This window comes from Notamacropus eugenii, chromosome 1 (assembly GCF_028372415.1).
Source record: "Notamacropus eugenii isolate mMacEug1 chromosome 1, mMacEug1.pri_v2, whole genome shotgun sequence".
NCBI classification, from domain to species: domain Eukaryota; kingdom Metazoa; phylum Chordata; class Mammalia; order Diprotodontia; family Macropodidae; genus Notamacropus; species Notamacropus eugenii.
In genome coordinates, this window is record NC_092872.1 from 127,559,551 (window position 1) to 127,574,693 (window position 15,143).

Consider the following 15,143-nt stretch of genomic DNA (forward strand, 5'->3'; position numbering starts at 1 on the left):
CCTTGGGGGCAGGGATGACATAATTTTTGTCTCTGTACCCACAGGACCTAACCCAATACCTATTATTCAGTAAGGGGCTTAATAAATATTTGTTTATTGAGATCTGATGCTGACTTCCCTACTGTACTGTAAGTGACAAATATAAAAACAAAAAAGCGAAAGCTTACTTGGAGTGATGCAGAATAAAGAAAGCTGAGCCAAAAACAACACACATGACTGTAACTATGTAAATACTAAAAGCAATAAAAGAGAAAAATACACAAAATAAAAAATTCAAAAGGGACAGGGAAAAAGGGTGCTCTTCCTACCATTAATAAAATTAAACAAGCTGTAAATAATGAAAATTTATAGCTTCATGTACCATCTTTTAAAATTCCTATTACAGTATGTTTCAGTTTGTTAATGGTTATAGTTTCATAATTTTTAAAAAATTAAAATGACAAAAAAGTGGTATAACCACTGCAAATGTTTATGTTTTTAAAAGATACAAAGATTAAATTATAGTATATATACATATATACACATATGTACATATATATACATATATGAACACCAGTTTTATCTAAAATAGTTTTTATTAACAAGAGATTCAAATGCTTTATCCTTAGAGGATTACACTTTTAAATAGGAGACACCTTAGATTTGTCAGCTACTAGAAATCTGAACTTTTAATGAATAGACGTGTGTACATTGCTATTTTGCACTGTAGTGATTAGTCTATAAAAAATAAAAATACCAGTTCTCTCATCTCACATTGCCTTCCAAAAGTAAAAGTAACTGATTTCTACTGTAGAACTACTTTGTAGTATCTTGAAAGATGTAGCCTTACTTAATCAGTTATATATTCAGTCACTGTAAGTCATTCTCAGATACTATGATCATACAAACTTAATAAAAAGTTGTAGCAGTCACTAATTCCTGCTACTTAAAATTACTATATTTATCAGACTTTTTCACTGACCATGTCACTATCCATAATATGTCAAGATGACAGCTGGGTGAGGTATCACAATCTTACCATGTAGAATGACAACTGAGTGAGCCACGGATGCAAATTCTTCCAAAATATAAAAATAACTGGGAACTAGCTGTCATAAAATTGAATCTCAAAAAATTCCACCTTTCCACAGCAAAAGCACTTGACAAAAGGGAAAACAGCTACTACCTCCTAAATAGAGTGAAATTTAAATTATAAAAATTACCAAGAACACTGACCTCTAGGAGTTAACGATGTCTGCTTCTCAACTTCTGCTTGCTGCCTCAGGTTGGCTGGGATATTATTATAAATTCTCTTGTAATGATTGTACACAGCAACTGAAAGCACTTTCTTGGCAAATGACTGACCCACAACATATTTGTCGAGGTAGTTATAAATCTGGAGGGAAAATGATTAGGAATGGAAAAAATTATCAGAATTTACTTAACAAAGACATAACATAAAGACAAAATATCAAGCATATTTTGCTTTTAAAAAATCTGAATACTAAGAAATACTAAGAAATTAAATCAAGTAGGAGTGATTGCCTTCTTTGTGTCTATATACCTAGACCACCACAGAGCCTGGCACAGAGCAGGCAATAAATGCTGACTTAGTTGACTAATTCAGAGGCACAGAACTCTTAATGAAGAGAAGCTCAACTTTATTTGTTTTTAAAAGTACTTTGCACTTTTACTACTTGTATTTTGTCAACGTCTCGTACAGGAAACAAAGATATCAATACAAACAGAAACATTTAAAGACCCATAACATAAATGAGTATAAAAAGGGTTTTTCTCACTGCTGGTCAATAAATTGGCCTTTTTCCAACTTAATCACATGAACTCTTACCTTCTTCACAAGGATACAGAGGACTAAAAGAACCAAGGTTCACCTTTTCAGGAAAAGGTGTTACATAACTATCAAATAATCACCATATTCACAATATATTGTAACGAGAGACCTTTAAAATTTAATAGATATGACAAAAAAACTTAGTCAGATGTTATGACTCTGTGGAATGACAAATAATTAAGAGATTCAATTCTATTTTGATATCAATAGTTTAGGGCATAAAGGCAAATTTCTTCAGCCCTTTGAGAAGGATTATACCTTTAAAAATGATCATCTACATATTTTCTGAAGTGTCATCTGAAAACAGATGTCTAGATTCCACACAGATTACCACAAAATAATCTTAAAAGTTACTTTTTCCTATTTTGTTATTTTACACTGACAAACAGTTTCTAAGTTCACAACATACACTTTAGTGCAATTCTTTTCTACACTTTTCATTTATTACACATATCACATCTATAAATTAAGTAAATCTGTCAGGACATACCTGAATAGGGGAATTCCTAGGCCCACTAATGAAAACTGATGATGGCGCAAGATGTAGAAAAGAGTAGGGGGATATAGAAGGAAGGGCAAGTATATTGAGAGACGCTGGAAATGAAAGAGATCACCCTCTGGTAGAAGGAAGGGAGATTCTCAGTCTGCATGTTGCCTGCATAAGGCCTGTGCAGGAGGTACCCAGTCAATGACAAGGGCTCTGGGCTTTCCATGAAAGGGCCAGGTCATTGTACGGCCAAAACCATCTACCACAAGGGCTATAAGAAAATAAAGTGGGATACCAGTAAGACCAGGTATCCTGACCAAGGAGTAGTTTCAGTATATAGTTTAAAATGCAGATTTGTAGACATGTGAACTATAGTATTTCATTCACCGTTTAAAAAGGGGACAGCCATAACAGTATGCTGAACTACTTAGGTAAACAGGCTAAAACTAATACAAAAAAGATTATAGCTGCTGCTCATTAAGAACCAAGTAATTTATTTTTTATATAAAGCATCTTTAATAATCATCTGAGTATTTCTGCTTTTTATTAGTATTTAAAAAGGAAGGAAAAAACATTCAAATTACAATAAATGAATGCAGCAGCTATGTTCACAAAAAGCAGGTAATTTCTCTACCTAAATGTTAAACATTAAATATCTACAATAATTCAGATCACTATACCAAGATTTTGAGGTTAATGTATGTTATTAAAGATTAGAATTCACTATGGACTCGGAATTTATTTGGGGGTGAGGGTATGGAATATTTTTAAGGAAAGAATGCTTACAAAGATTAAACTAAGACCTATACCTTTTTGGGGGGAGGAGGTGGTTTCTGTTGGAATGCCAATTTTACAGCTTCTGCTGCTGATTCAGGCTCTTTAATTATGCTTTTCTTTGAGTCGGCTTCAGATAGCACAACAAAAAAATGATGACATTTTTCACACTTCACAAATCGGGTGGAAGCTGTGAAAGAAAAAAGGTGAACAGGGGCAAATAAAAGAGAAATTATTCAAGTAGCAATTATTTTACCTTATGGACTCAATATAAATGAAAGCTGTACCCCTGACCAAGAGTGCCCTGACAGCCCACTCACTAGCAGCAAAAATGCCTACAACAAAAAATTATTAGTTCAAGGTAACATACTCAACAAATTATAAAAATAGATGGGTTGAGTAAATATGAAGCCATGTTAAATCTTGGCAAATCTTTTCTCCAAAAAATTATGTTAAATTAATAAAATCACTTAGAGGAAATAGAAAGCAGAAAGCATACTTGTACTTGAATAACGTAATACACTGTGGTGGTAAAAGTTTGTAAAAGGCTGAAAATAAGTCACTAGGACCAGGCATTTTGACAATTAACTTAACACAAACTACTCAGGTGCTGATGAAATTCTGAAGCTGTCAAATATTTAAAGTAGCAAAGGACAGATAAAGCTCATTACACCTGTAAAAATGCAAAAGGTAGTCAACGTGAACATTTATAAATCATCTAACTTTAAATAGCCACAATTATTTCAATCCTTACTTCACTATTTAATTACTAATTTTTCTTCTTTTGACCTAAAATCACTTTGTTTATAAGAGGAAGACTTTTGAAATAAAATAACTAGAGTAACAAGAAGAAATACAAACGTAAATACCAAGTATGAATAAGTTAGGTATCTAGGCCAAGTCTATCACCCAACTGTATGTGATTTAAAAAAAAAAATCAAGCTGATGAGCTTTACAACCCCTAAAGGACAAACCAGGAAGGCTACAAAAGATTTCTCAGTTCTGAACTGTAAGCCATTTACACATAATATCCTATGCTATGGGACTACAGGACCTTAGAAAGTCAAAACCAACTAACAATTACGTTCATATTAAAGGAAAGCAGAGGAAAGGATAATCTAAAACAGTAACTAAATCAATGTTTGTTTACATGGCTGTAGAATGTGGTCAGAAACCCATATGATTTTATCCCTTCCCATGCCCTCTTCTCTCTCCGTTCAACTCTTGTTTTGGTGGTCTCTAAGGTCTCAAGATCACCACTGTCACTGGCAATTGGATAATCAACAGTTTCTCAGTTTCTCTGTAGAATATTATAACAATTACCAATATTGACAAATTCTAAAAAAACTACAAGGAGTTGTTTTCTTTTTAGAAAAGCTACAAATACAAACTTATCTTTACTAATGTCTACACTGCATATTTTGGGGAAAAATGCATTAGCAAACACACCCAATTATCCATACAATAATTCAAAGGAAAAAATTATGAGAAAGGTAAAGCTTGCAAATTCAGAAAACAAATGTTTGTTGCAATATAATTCTGGTTTATGTTTTCATCCTAAGATTCAAGATAGTTTTTAAAATTTATCTTTTATATATTTAATAAATTTTAAGTGGCAAATTAGGAAAATAGATTATTTGCCTTTTACTCTTTTTTTTAATTACCAAAGTGAGAACTCAGTAATCATTTAATAAAAAAAAAAAAAGCCAACCAAATCTTCACATAACCCTTTCCCACATTTCTAACAACTTTTCTAAAGGGCGAGTGTTCTCATCTTGTAATGAAGCACCTATTTACAATGGCTTTAGAAGGTAACCAATGTCAAGAATTAAAAACTACTAGAGTTTCTCCTAGTTTCAGATTATGTGACAAAAAAATCCTGCCTGCTCAAGAGTGCCAGAGTAAAATATCCCTCTCTCAGGGAAACTAGGTCAAAGGGAAAGCATTGCCAGTATGACACAACTGTTTTTTACTGTCAAGAGATTACTTGATTTTTACCTGAACTAGACCTTAGACACTAAGCTGGATTTGAAAACATATTCAATATAAATTATATATTTTTATATATAATAAAACATATTTACATATAAACTTATAAATATGATATAATAAATACACGAATGTAAAATAAAATGCATAAAACATATTCAATATAAAATATATTCATAACAGAAAGAGAAGGAATAGATTTTGTATGTTTCACTTGGACCTGTTTTCCTGGCATCCCCTCCCATTATGTATCATAGAACTAAATACGTGAACTTTACATATCAAAATGAAATTTTTTGTTTAACTACAACAATACTTAAGGGAGGGCGATTAAGCTTGAACATCTCATTTATTAAAATTCTAAATCAGAAATTCATTATTTTGTAAAACTTAAAAGTATATTCCTTGAAATGATCTCCCAAGTATCTTATGTTCTATAATAAAACTCAATACTATAAAAATCTCAAATTTCTTGCCTAAAACCATCACTGCAATTTTCTACAGCACCAAATGCAGAACAAGACAGCACATGCTTGTCAGATCTTGCCAGGAGATTTCTTTATTGAAATTTCCAACAATTATGAACTTTCTACCAGAGGCCACCTAAGAAAAGTTCCAAATCAACCAAAAGTGTCAAATGGATTAAAGTTAAAAAAAAAAAAAAGAAGGAAGGAAGGAAGAAAAAGGAAGGCAGACTCTTTCAGGAAATCATACATTAATTCAGTCACCCTGGCCTCGCCTTCCATTAAATTATTTATAAGCCCCTAGAATCGTGAGATTTTACTGGCTGTTCATCTCTGTGATCCTTGCATATAGTAGAGAGCAGGCCTTTAGCAAACCAAACTGAACTGAATGAAGAAGTGCTAACTCAGCAGGGCTTCTTCTGAGTTAAACTGGCAAGACAATTTCAAAACTTCTGAAAGGTATATTCCTTTTTCCAAAGAAGACATCCATATTTTAAAATTTTGGATCAAGCTTTTTAAGAATTTCAAGGGATCTTGATGAAGTAGCAGCACGCTGTCCGCTTCCAGAAAGGAAGGTAACAGAATTGGGGCATGGACTGAAACCCATACCTTTAGACATGGTCAGTGATGGAATTTGTTTGGCTTGACTTTGCACATCTGTTAAAAGGGTTTTGCTTTTCTTTCTCCTCTCCCCCCCCCCCCCCCCACCATGAGGAGGTAAGGTAGGAAGAGAAAGTATTTTTATTGAGTAAATAAGATAAAATAATTTTTTAATTCAGAGGGTTGAAATTTCCTACAGAATAATAATTTGAAATAGACAGTTATCCTCCTAAAATTCAAGTTTTTGTAGGGACTTTTAAAAAATAGCTAAGAGATTTCAATGCTTATTAGAGAACATTTAGAAATGTAAACAATGTTCTAAATAAGTGAAACAGCTACATATTTTATTAGTCAAATTCAAAATGTAAACAAATTTTATGTATTAGATATTCTTTATTTTCACTTTAATTTTGACCCATAGCGTCCATGTTATTTTTGTGTTTTGTAAACAAGAGTTTACTATTGTTGCCTATTCCCATATTACCTTATTTCCAATTCAGAATACATATATATATACATGAGATATTGCGGATTCAATCACAGGGTAGGAGTTCTAGAGGACTCTTAAGAATACCTGTAAATAAAGAGAGCCCTTTCTCCTCTTCCTCTTTTTTCTTGATTTTATCTCCCTTTGACACTAAGGTGTGAAAGCCAAAATTTTAACTCCATTTCTATCAGAGAAGAAGAGTTTATTACCCAAATGAAGTTCCAATTGGTGGAAATAGAATAGTTTTGAGAAAGGTAACCTTCTGCTAATTCTTTACCGTCATTCATTGCAATCAGTCACCCACAAAATATCAACTCTCACTTTGACCAGAACACCAAAAGGTATGATGATTCCTCCACTTTTCAAGAGTCTGTAATAAATAGCTGCCTTTGGGACACAAGTAAGAGCTACTCAAAATGAAACATCAAACATCCAATTTTTAAAAATTCAAGGAAGAATCTAGGAATACAACATTCAGTATCCATTCATCTGTACAAATTTCTTTGCAATTAATTTTTAAAATAAGGAGTTATTTTCTAGGTTTGTGAAACTTAAGAATTTCTCTTAAGACAAAGCCATTTGTGCTAAAACCACCACAGACTACATAATACTGCTATTAAAGACTGAATAATTTTGAATCAAATAATCCTAGTTTTAATCCACTCATATTGATTCTTTCTCCTATCTCTTCAGGGCATAACAAAATACCTCCAAAATCATAAAAGGTAGAAAGCTCTTCTTACACTGATCAGTACAAACTTCTCATACTGATCTCAAGAAGGAAAATCATGTAATGTTACTTCCAGAAGAGTCCTTACAGATCATCTAAACTTCTTCCACCTCATTTTCTGCGTGAAAAGACTGAAATGCAAGAAGTTTAAGTAAGTTGTTCATGGGCACAGATGACTTCTGAGTCTAGTTTACTCAGAATTTTTATTCATGGGTTTAGAAAAAGGTGAGCATCAACCCTTGGGTTGAGGTTTTTATTACCTAAGTGTTTTTGAGATTGTAAAAATATAATATTTTTTTCTTTAGGTGAGAATTTTGTGCTTTTAAATGTTTCAAAATAACAATCTGAACTAATTATAAAACATGAATGTTGGAAACTAGGTATATTTCAAAATGGGAGTGGTGGGTTTAAGGTCCTTATAATTATTTTTCCAATTAATAATCACAGACTCAAAAGCTTGACAACCCTGCCCTTCAACCTTGTTACACCTGGAATTAAAGGAGAAGGTGAGTAGGGCAGTGCCATCTGACTTAAGTATTGCTGGCAAATGTGACATTTGGCTCAGGAAGTAACATGATGAGTAACAGCACCTTTGGATCTGGGAAACTAATACTATTTATAAAGGTATAGTACAATATGGGTTTTTTGGTTTTTTTTTTACTCATTAGCATAAGTCTTCCTTTTCTTATTCTCTATACTACCTTTATGTCACTTTTTATAAACTATATTTCCTATGTGCTGTAAACCTCACCTACTAGATTTAAAATCCTTGGGAGCTCCAATCAGTACTTCCTTTTTTGTATCCACCCCACCTCCCAGAATGTATCAGTGTGTGCTTTGTACATAGGAAGTATTCAACAATGCTTGCTTAATGAATTACTTAATGTATTCTTGACTTAAAAGCAAGTCTTATGCCACACATAAAATATATTAAAGACAAAAATAAAATTAGTAATCAAGAGTCTAAAATTATTCTCTATACTAATGGTGTTAAATTAAAATAGAATCAGATGCTGACTATCACATGTTGACGAAGAAAGTCACAAATGAACATTATCTAAGTTGTACAGTATTGTCATTTTATTTACTGTATTTTATTTTGTTAAACATTTGTCAATTACATTTTAACATGGTACAGCCAGAAGAAGTTTGACACCTCTGCCCTACACTATGAGAAATATAAGTATTTGCAACACTTTATTTTAAATATAATGTAAAAAATCTAGTTTCAAAATCACTGCAATTAATTTATAGAAATGGTAATAGGAAAGAGAGAAGGAAGGAAAAAAAAGGAAAGAACACTGAAAGGCAACAATACACTAACACTTACACACGAAAGTCTCCACGTGCGTGCACAGATCACCACATTTTGGACATCTCAGCTGGTTTCCTCCTTTTCCAGAACTCCCAGAGCCCGATTTTTTACCGCCTCCCTCACTCACTGATTTCTAATGTTTGTGGGAGAAAAAGAAGAAATTGTTAGTTTCACACAATTATTTTATATACAGCTTGACAAAATACCACATTTGAACTAATAATATTGTAAAATTCACTAATTTTTTTTTTATTCCACCTTCTAGTTCTTGAATGTGTTAGCACAACTGACTTACGAAGTTCTACAATCTGATTTATTCATTAGGCCTGTCAACTTCATTTCATTTTAATTTATTTTTTACAATCACATTCATTTCTGAATATATTCCTCCCCCTCCCCAACCAAGTAAGCCTCTCCTTGTAACACAGTTTCAAAACCAATCCACATGTCAGTTGTGCCTAACAGCACAGGCCACATTCCACCCCCAGAATCCTTTACTCCTCCAATAAAAGAAAGGAAACAGTACAAGTTCTTAACACTTCTCCTGGTCACTATAATAACACTGTGTTTTGTTTCATTTTCTTCTTCCTGTTTACGTTGGAGTCATGGTGTATATTATTGTTTTCCTGGTTCTTAACTTCACTATTCTGCATCAACTTCAGTCTTTTCATGTTTTTTTCATACTCATTATGTCTTATAGCATAGTAATATTCCATTACACTAACATACCACAATTTACTTATACATTCATAATAAGCACCTTTGTTTCCAGTTTTTTTCCTGCCCCCAAAATGCTTCTGTGAATACACACAGACGGACAGACAGACAGACACAGACACAGACACAGACACATACACACACACACACACACACACACACACACACACACACACACGACCCTCTTCTCCCTTTGATATTCTTGAGGTATAAAGGCCTACCAGGGGAATCTCAGGGTCAAACACACAGACATTCTAGCTACTATTATTAACACCATTTCTAATCACTGTATTTGGAAGTATCAAACATTTTTCCATCTACAAGTCATCAAGTGGGGTTCTGTCTAAAAAACAGGTTTGTGAACTGTTTGTATAATCCATCTATGTGGTATGTACTGTCCATTTGTAATGCCTATCACTGCATTCAATAAACACTGGGAGAGAATTTAGAACTGCGTCCCTAATATTACTAAACTGTGCAAATCATCTGGCCAAATACTGGGCTTAAAGCTCAAAGAAATAAGAAAAAGACACGTTTATTTATAAGGGCATTTCTTATGATGGCAAACTGGAAACTACAAGGGAATAGCTTAACTACATTATGGCACATGAATGTATTAATGGAATATTATTGAACCATATAAAGTTATTAAAGGGATGGTTTCAGAGAAACTTGGGAAAATCTGTGTGAATTAATGCAAAGTGAGTATACTATCCACCCTGTGACAGACAGGTGATAGACTCCATGCAAAACGAGACATTTTTTTGACAAGGTTAACGTGGGAATTTATTTTGCCTATGTATGTGTTACAAGGGTTTTGTTTTTCTTTTCCTCCCCTTGCTTTCATTTGTTAAATAAAAAAAATTAAATTTTTTGAAAAGATCAATAAACAGGGCACAGTTGAGCCAAAAGTGGTGTCATGGTAGATTGGAGTCTTTGTGCTTTTTGCTCTTCAGCCTTAGAAAATCATAATTCCAATTCCTTCTGGAGTAGAAAGTGGGACTTCCCACATGGTATCATAGAATAAAGTCCATTACCACAATGCAACATGTGGGGAAAACGCTATCTGTGAAAAGTACAATTATTTGTGGGAAATTAATCACATGCTAGTATACTATTGGTGAAGCTATGAATAAATACAATTATTTTGAAAGTATTTTGGAATTTTGTAAATAAAGTGCCTAAAAAGTCCATACTTTTTGACCCAGAAATTCCACAATTAGGTTTATATTCTAAGGAGGCCATTGCCAAGAAGGAAGTAATTACATACACCAAAATATTTATGGCAGCACTTTTTGTGATGGCGAAGAACTGCAAACTTCCCCATGAACTGGAGAAGAGTTAAACAAGCTGTGGTACATAAATGAAACAGAGTATTACTGTGCTACAAGAAATGACTAAAACAGAAAATAAAGGAAGTGAAATAAACAGAGCCAAAAGATATTATACATGATGACTACCATCATGTCAAAAAAATCACAAAAAAGCAAAACTAGGTGTTGCAAAATTATAAAGAATTACAAGTACAAAATTATATAGCTCCAAATAAGAGATACGAGATGCCTGCACCCCTCTGTCGAGGGGGAAAGCCGCAACTGTGTTAAACTGCACATATTTTCGGACTTTGTGTCTATCAATCAATTTTGCTGCTTTTTTTCCTCCCTTTTTTTGCCTTTAAAAAATATTGCTATATGGGGTGATTCTTTGGGAGGAGATGAAAGTAAAGATGGGTAGTGATGTAAAAAAAAACCAAAACACCAAAGGACATCAATAAATTTTAAAAATCTTATTAGCAAGACTTTTTGTGCTAACAAAAACAGGAAACAAACTAGGTATTAACCACTTAGGAAAAGCTGAACTAACTGTTGTGTATGAAAGTCAGTAATATTACTAAATCATAAGAAAAAACAAATGAGGAATTTGAAAAAATTTGTAAAGACTCGTACATATACAATAACCACAAGGTATGAAGGAAGCAACGTTAAAGGGCAGCAGGACAATGACCATTCTAGAACTCTCTCCTTCAGCAAATGTTGGAACAGAGCAGGAATGGGAATGCTGCAGATGTTGTCAAACATTACAGATTCATTAGTTTGTTCTGCTTCTCAGTTTATCTTTGTTACATGAAAGGATGGGGGCAGTATTGAGAAGTGACAGTGATTTTTTTTTTCAAAGCATCAATAAAACATTAAAAACAAAAACAAAAAAGGGTTACAGGCAAAACATGCCCCAAAAGGCAGAAGAAAATGCTAACGCTCTATCTGCTACTTCAAAGTAACTCAGTGTCATGTAAACACCAAACTACACAATACTCGATAACCATAAGAGATGAGAGAGGATACACTTGAGATGTCTTTAAGCACAGACATCACATCATGTTAAGAACCAGAATATTACAAACAATACCACTGACTGGGTCAACAGCAGATTTCACCTCGATCTCAATTTCTGTATCATTCTGGGATTATGTCTTAACGTACATTAAAACTCTTACTCACAAAGGATTTTACAGTGCACAGATGAAATACTGCATATTTATGTAACATTTTACTGAGCATCTGATAACCATTTTCTCATCAACAAATTATATTCAACATCAGACACCAACAAAAGCCAAATCTAGCAAGGAATCAGACTGTCACATACCATCACAATTTTAAGTTCTTTTCTGAAAAAGGTATTTTAAATAGACTATTAAAGGTATAATGTCTACCTTATTTCCATCTCCAGAACCATCTTTGCTAGTCCCATCTTTTGAAGCAAAATATGCTGGTGTTTCTGAAAAAGTTCTAAAAGGAGTTCTTCGAAGAATCTGTGTTTCAAAAGTCCCCAGCCTTCCTAAAACAGGAAAGTGACTTCGTCCACAAGAAATACCTGGAAAAAAAAACCAACCACAGCTGGTTAGCCTACAAAACAGAAGTGGCACATGGTATGTAGAGTAACAAATCACCTGAGGACGATAAAGTTGTTTTTCTTTTAACAAAGTCAGCGTGAGTTCAGAGAAAGTTGGAAGGATGCAGTAGTCAACTCAGAGCTGAGTCAGTGACATTGGGGGCTGAGGAGGAGATAAAAACGTTTTTCAGGTGTAGGCTCATTGTGAAAAATGTTCTAGGACTCAGCCTGGTTGATAAGTTCCAGACCTGGTATGGCCTCATCACATAAAAGTAGATAAGGAATGAAGATCAAGGAGCTGGGACCTGTCTCAACTTTTAAAGAATAAAGAGAGCACCCTACAAAACCATAATCCTGAAATGCAGTCAAAAGCCTCCTATATTATTTCTACCTCAAAAAATGACATTTCTGAAAAAAGATTACTATCTTTGGAACACATCTTCTTCCTATTACTTTTACGACAACAGAAACAACTCCTCACAATCCAGAAAACTCAATGTATAACCTGTTAAAAAGGTGTAAAACCTCAGCCTCTACTAGAACAGTTTCTGTCATTATACTCATATTCATAAAAGGTAGTTAACTGAACAAAATTTTCAGCTTTCCAACTACACAGTTAGGACACAACTAAAAGTTCATGTTTGAACAGAATTAAAATCCAAAGGATAACATCTTTGACAAAGCAAGATCTAAAACCTGCAAATGATTCCTTCTTATTTTTTTCTTTTTTCTTCCAAAACACCAAATTGGATATTCAACTTTTATTTACTACAACAGATGGATTTTTGACATATAAACAAAATGTATTCAGGCTACATATCTATACCCCCAAACTGATCTAAAAATAAACTGAATTCAAACCACCAAATTATTTTTTCAGATTGGTAGTCTGAAACTGATTGCTTGAATGAACTGGGAAGTATTTTTAACCAAAGTAACTTATTTTTCAAAGCTGTTTGTTACTCTAAGATGAGAATACCAGGAAAAAAAGCACTCTGTAAACCATTAAGGGCTAGGGGCAGTCTATTTTTAATGAATCCCTATCATACAGGTCACCATTTTTCTGTAACTTTTCATCATATGCAACACTTGTCCATGTTTTCCTAAAAATTCCAAGTTAGTTTCCTTCTTTATTATGCAACCTAATTTTCCTATGCTAGGTCTCCCCAAAAAACAATATACCCACCAAAGCACCTTAGGAAATAATATTCTTCAATTATTCCTGAGAAGAGTTGAGTGGGAAATATATTCGTTAACCAGTGTGCATAATACTACAAACAACTTTCCTAAAAAATTTAAAACTTCTTATCACTCCAGCAATCAGATCTATATGTCCTAAAAATAGCACTCAATAATAGTATACAAATGAAGAGTAGACAGATGAATCACCTAGTACAGTGGCTTATAAACACACACACACACACACACACACACACACACACACACACACACACACAGAAAGACAGGGAGAAAGAGACAGAGACAGAGAGAGGAGAAGGAGGGGAAGGAGGAAGAAAAAGAGAAAGGGAAAAGAAAAAAGGGAAGGAGGAAAGAGACAAAAACAGTGAGAAAAGGTTCTTGATATACCTGTTGAACTGAACAGGGAACCTGTATAATATTATACATTTGGAACTGGAAGGGTCCTTAAGGGTCACCTAGAGTAGAAGCATCAAATAGGCTTTCCCAGAGAGGCCTGAACCAGATTAGGATGTAATTGGAAAATCTTTAATGGAATGAATATACAACAGAACATAGATAATGTTAATATGTTGTTTTCTAGGTCAACATGAGGCCCACAAAAACCTGTACATACAATTAGTGGCTCTATTTCTATCTGAATTTGACACCTGAGTCACAGCAAAGTCATCCTTTTACAGATGAGGAAACTAAGAGTCAGAAAGGGTCAATGACTAGTCAAAGGTCAGTCATAACAATCTGCACACACAGGATTGAGATCCAGATCCTTCCAAGTCATACCTCTTTACACTTCATGAACAGCAGATGGGGAAAGGAAAAGAAAATCAGTTATTTGTCCTATGCCTAATACAGCCAGCTACAACTAAAAAGAAATTCTTTTCTACTTAATTTCATTTTTCTCTAATGTAGTGGTTCTCAAAGTATGGTCTAAAAACCCCTGGGTACCTCAGGCCCTTCCAGGGGGATCCTGTGGTCAAAACTATTTTCATAATAACACTATGACAATAGCTAACATTGACACAGTATTACTCTGTGCCAAATACTGCTAAGAACTTTACAATTATTATCTTATTCGATCCTCACAACAAGCCTGGGAGGTAGGTGCTATTATTATCCCTAATTTTACAGTTGAGAAAAATGAGGCCCACCAAGGTTAAGTGGCTTGCCCAGGGTCACATAACTAGAAAGCGTCTAAGGTTGGATTTGAATCAAGTCTTCCTGACTCTATGCCTAGTTCTCTAACAGCTGTGCTACCTAGCCACCCCAATTTTAAATTCTAATATCAACAGATATAACACAAATAGTTTTGTTTTGTTTTTAAGGCAAAACTTTTTAGAGGACGATTTCTATAATCTTTGAGCATTACGGGGTCATCAGACAAGAAAGTTTTGAGAACCACTGCTTTAAAGTAATTACATTCCTATCTTTGCCTCAAAACACATACTCTATAAATACCTCTATTAATGGTGAACAAAAAGTTAAGGCAGACAATCTGGATAAACTTTAAGCTAACCATTAACATCCCCATCCCCTGCTTCCTCCCCTCCATTAGGGGCCCAGCAAAGTAGGTCAAATACATATGCAAGCTCAAAAGAACTAGCATAATTCAGAGAGCTTTTTATAAAAGTAATTTAGAGATCACTAAAGTGTAAAGGGGGTT

General features: G+C 33.8%; 1 protein-coding gene across 2 annotated transcripts in view; it reads right to left on the reverse strand.

Moving 5' to 3' along the window:
* CLPX (caseinolytic mitochondrial matrix peptidase chaperone subunit X) overlaps window positions 1-15,143 on the reverse strand; it is a 46,362-nt gene that overhangs the window by 26,180 nt on the left and 5,039 nt on the right. For both annotated transcript variants that reach the window (XM_072614040.1, XM_072614030.1), the window contains exons 2-5: window positions 12,108-12,268; window positions 8,693-8,810; window positions 3,128-3,282; window positions 1,216-1,375 (exon numbers count right to left, since the gene is read on the reverse strand). In XM_072614040.1, the coding sequence (XP_072470141.1) occupies window positions 1,216-1,375; window positions 3,128-3,282; window positions 8,693-8,810; window positions 12,108-12,268 (594 nt within the window). The remainder of the gene's footprint in view (window positions 1-1,215; window positions 1,376-3,127; window positions 3,283-8,692; window positions 8,811-12,107; window positions 12,269-15,143) is intronic.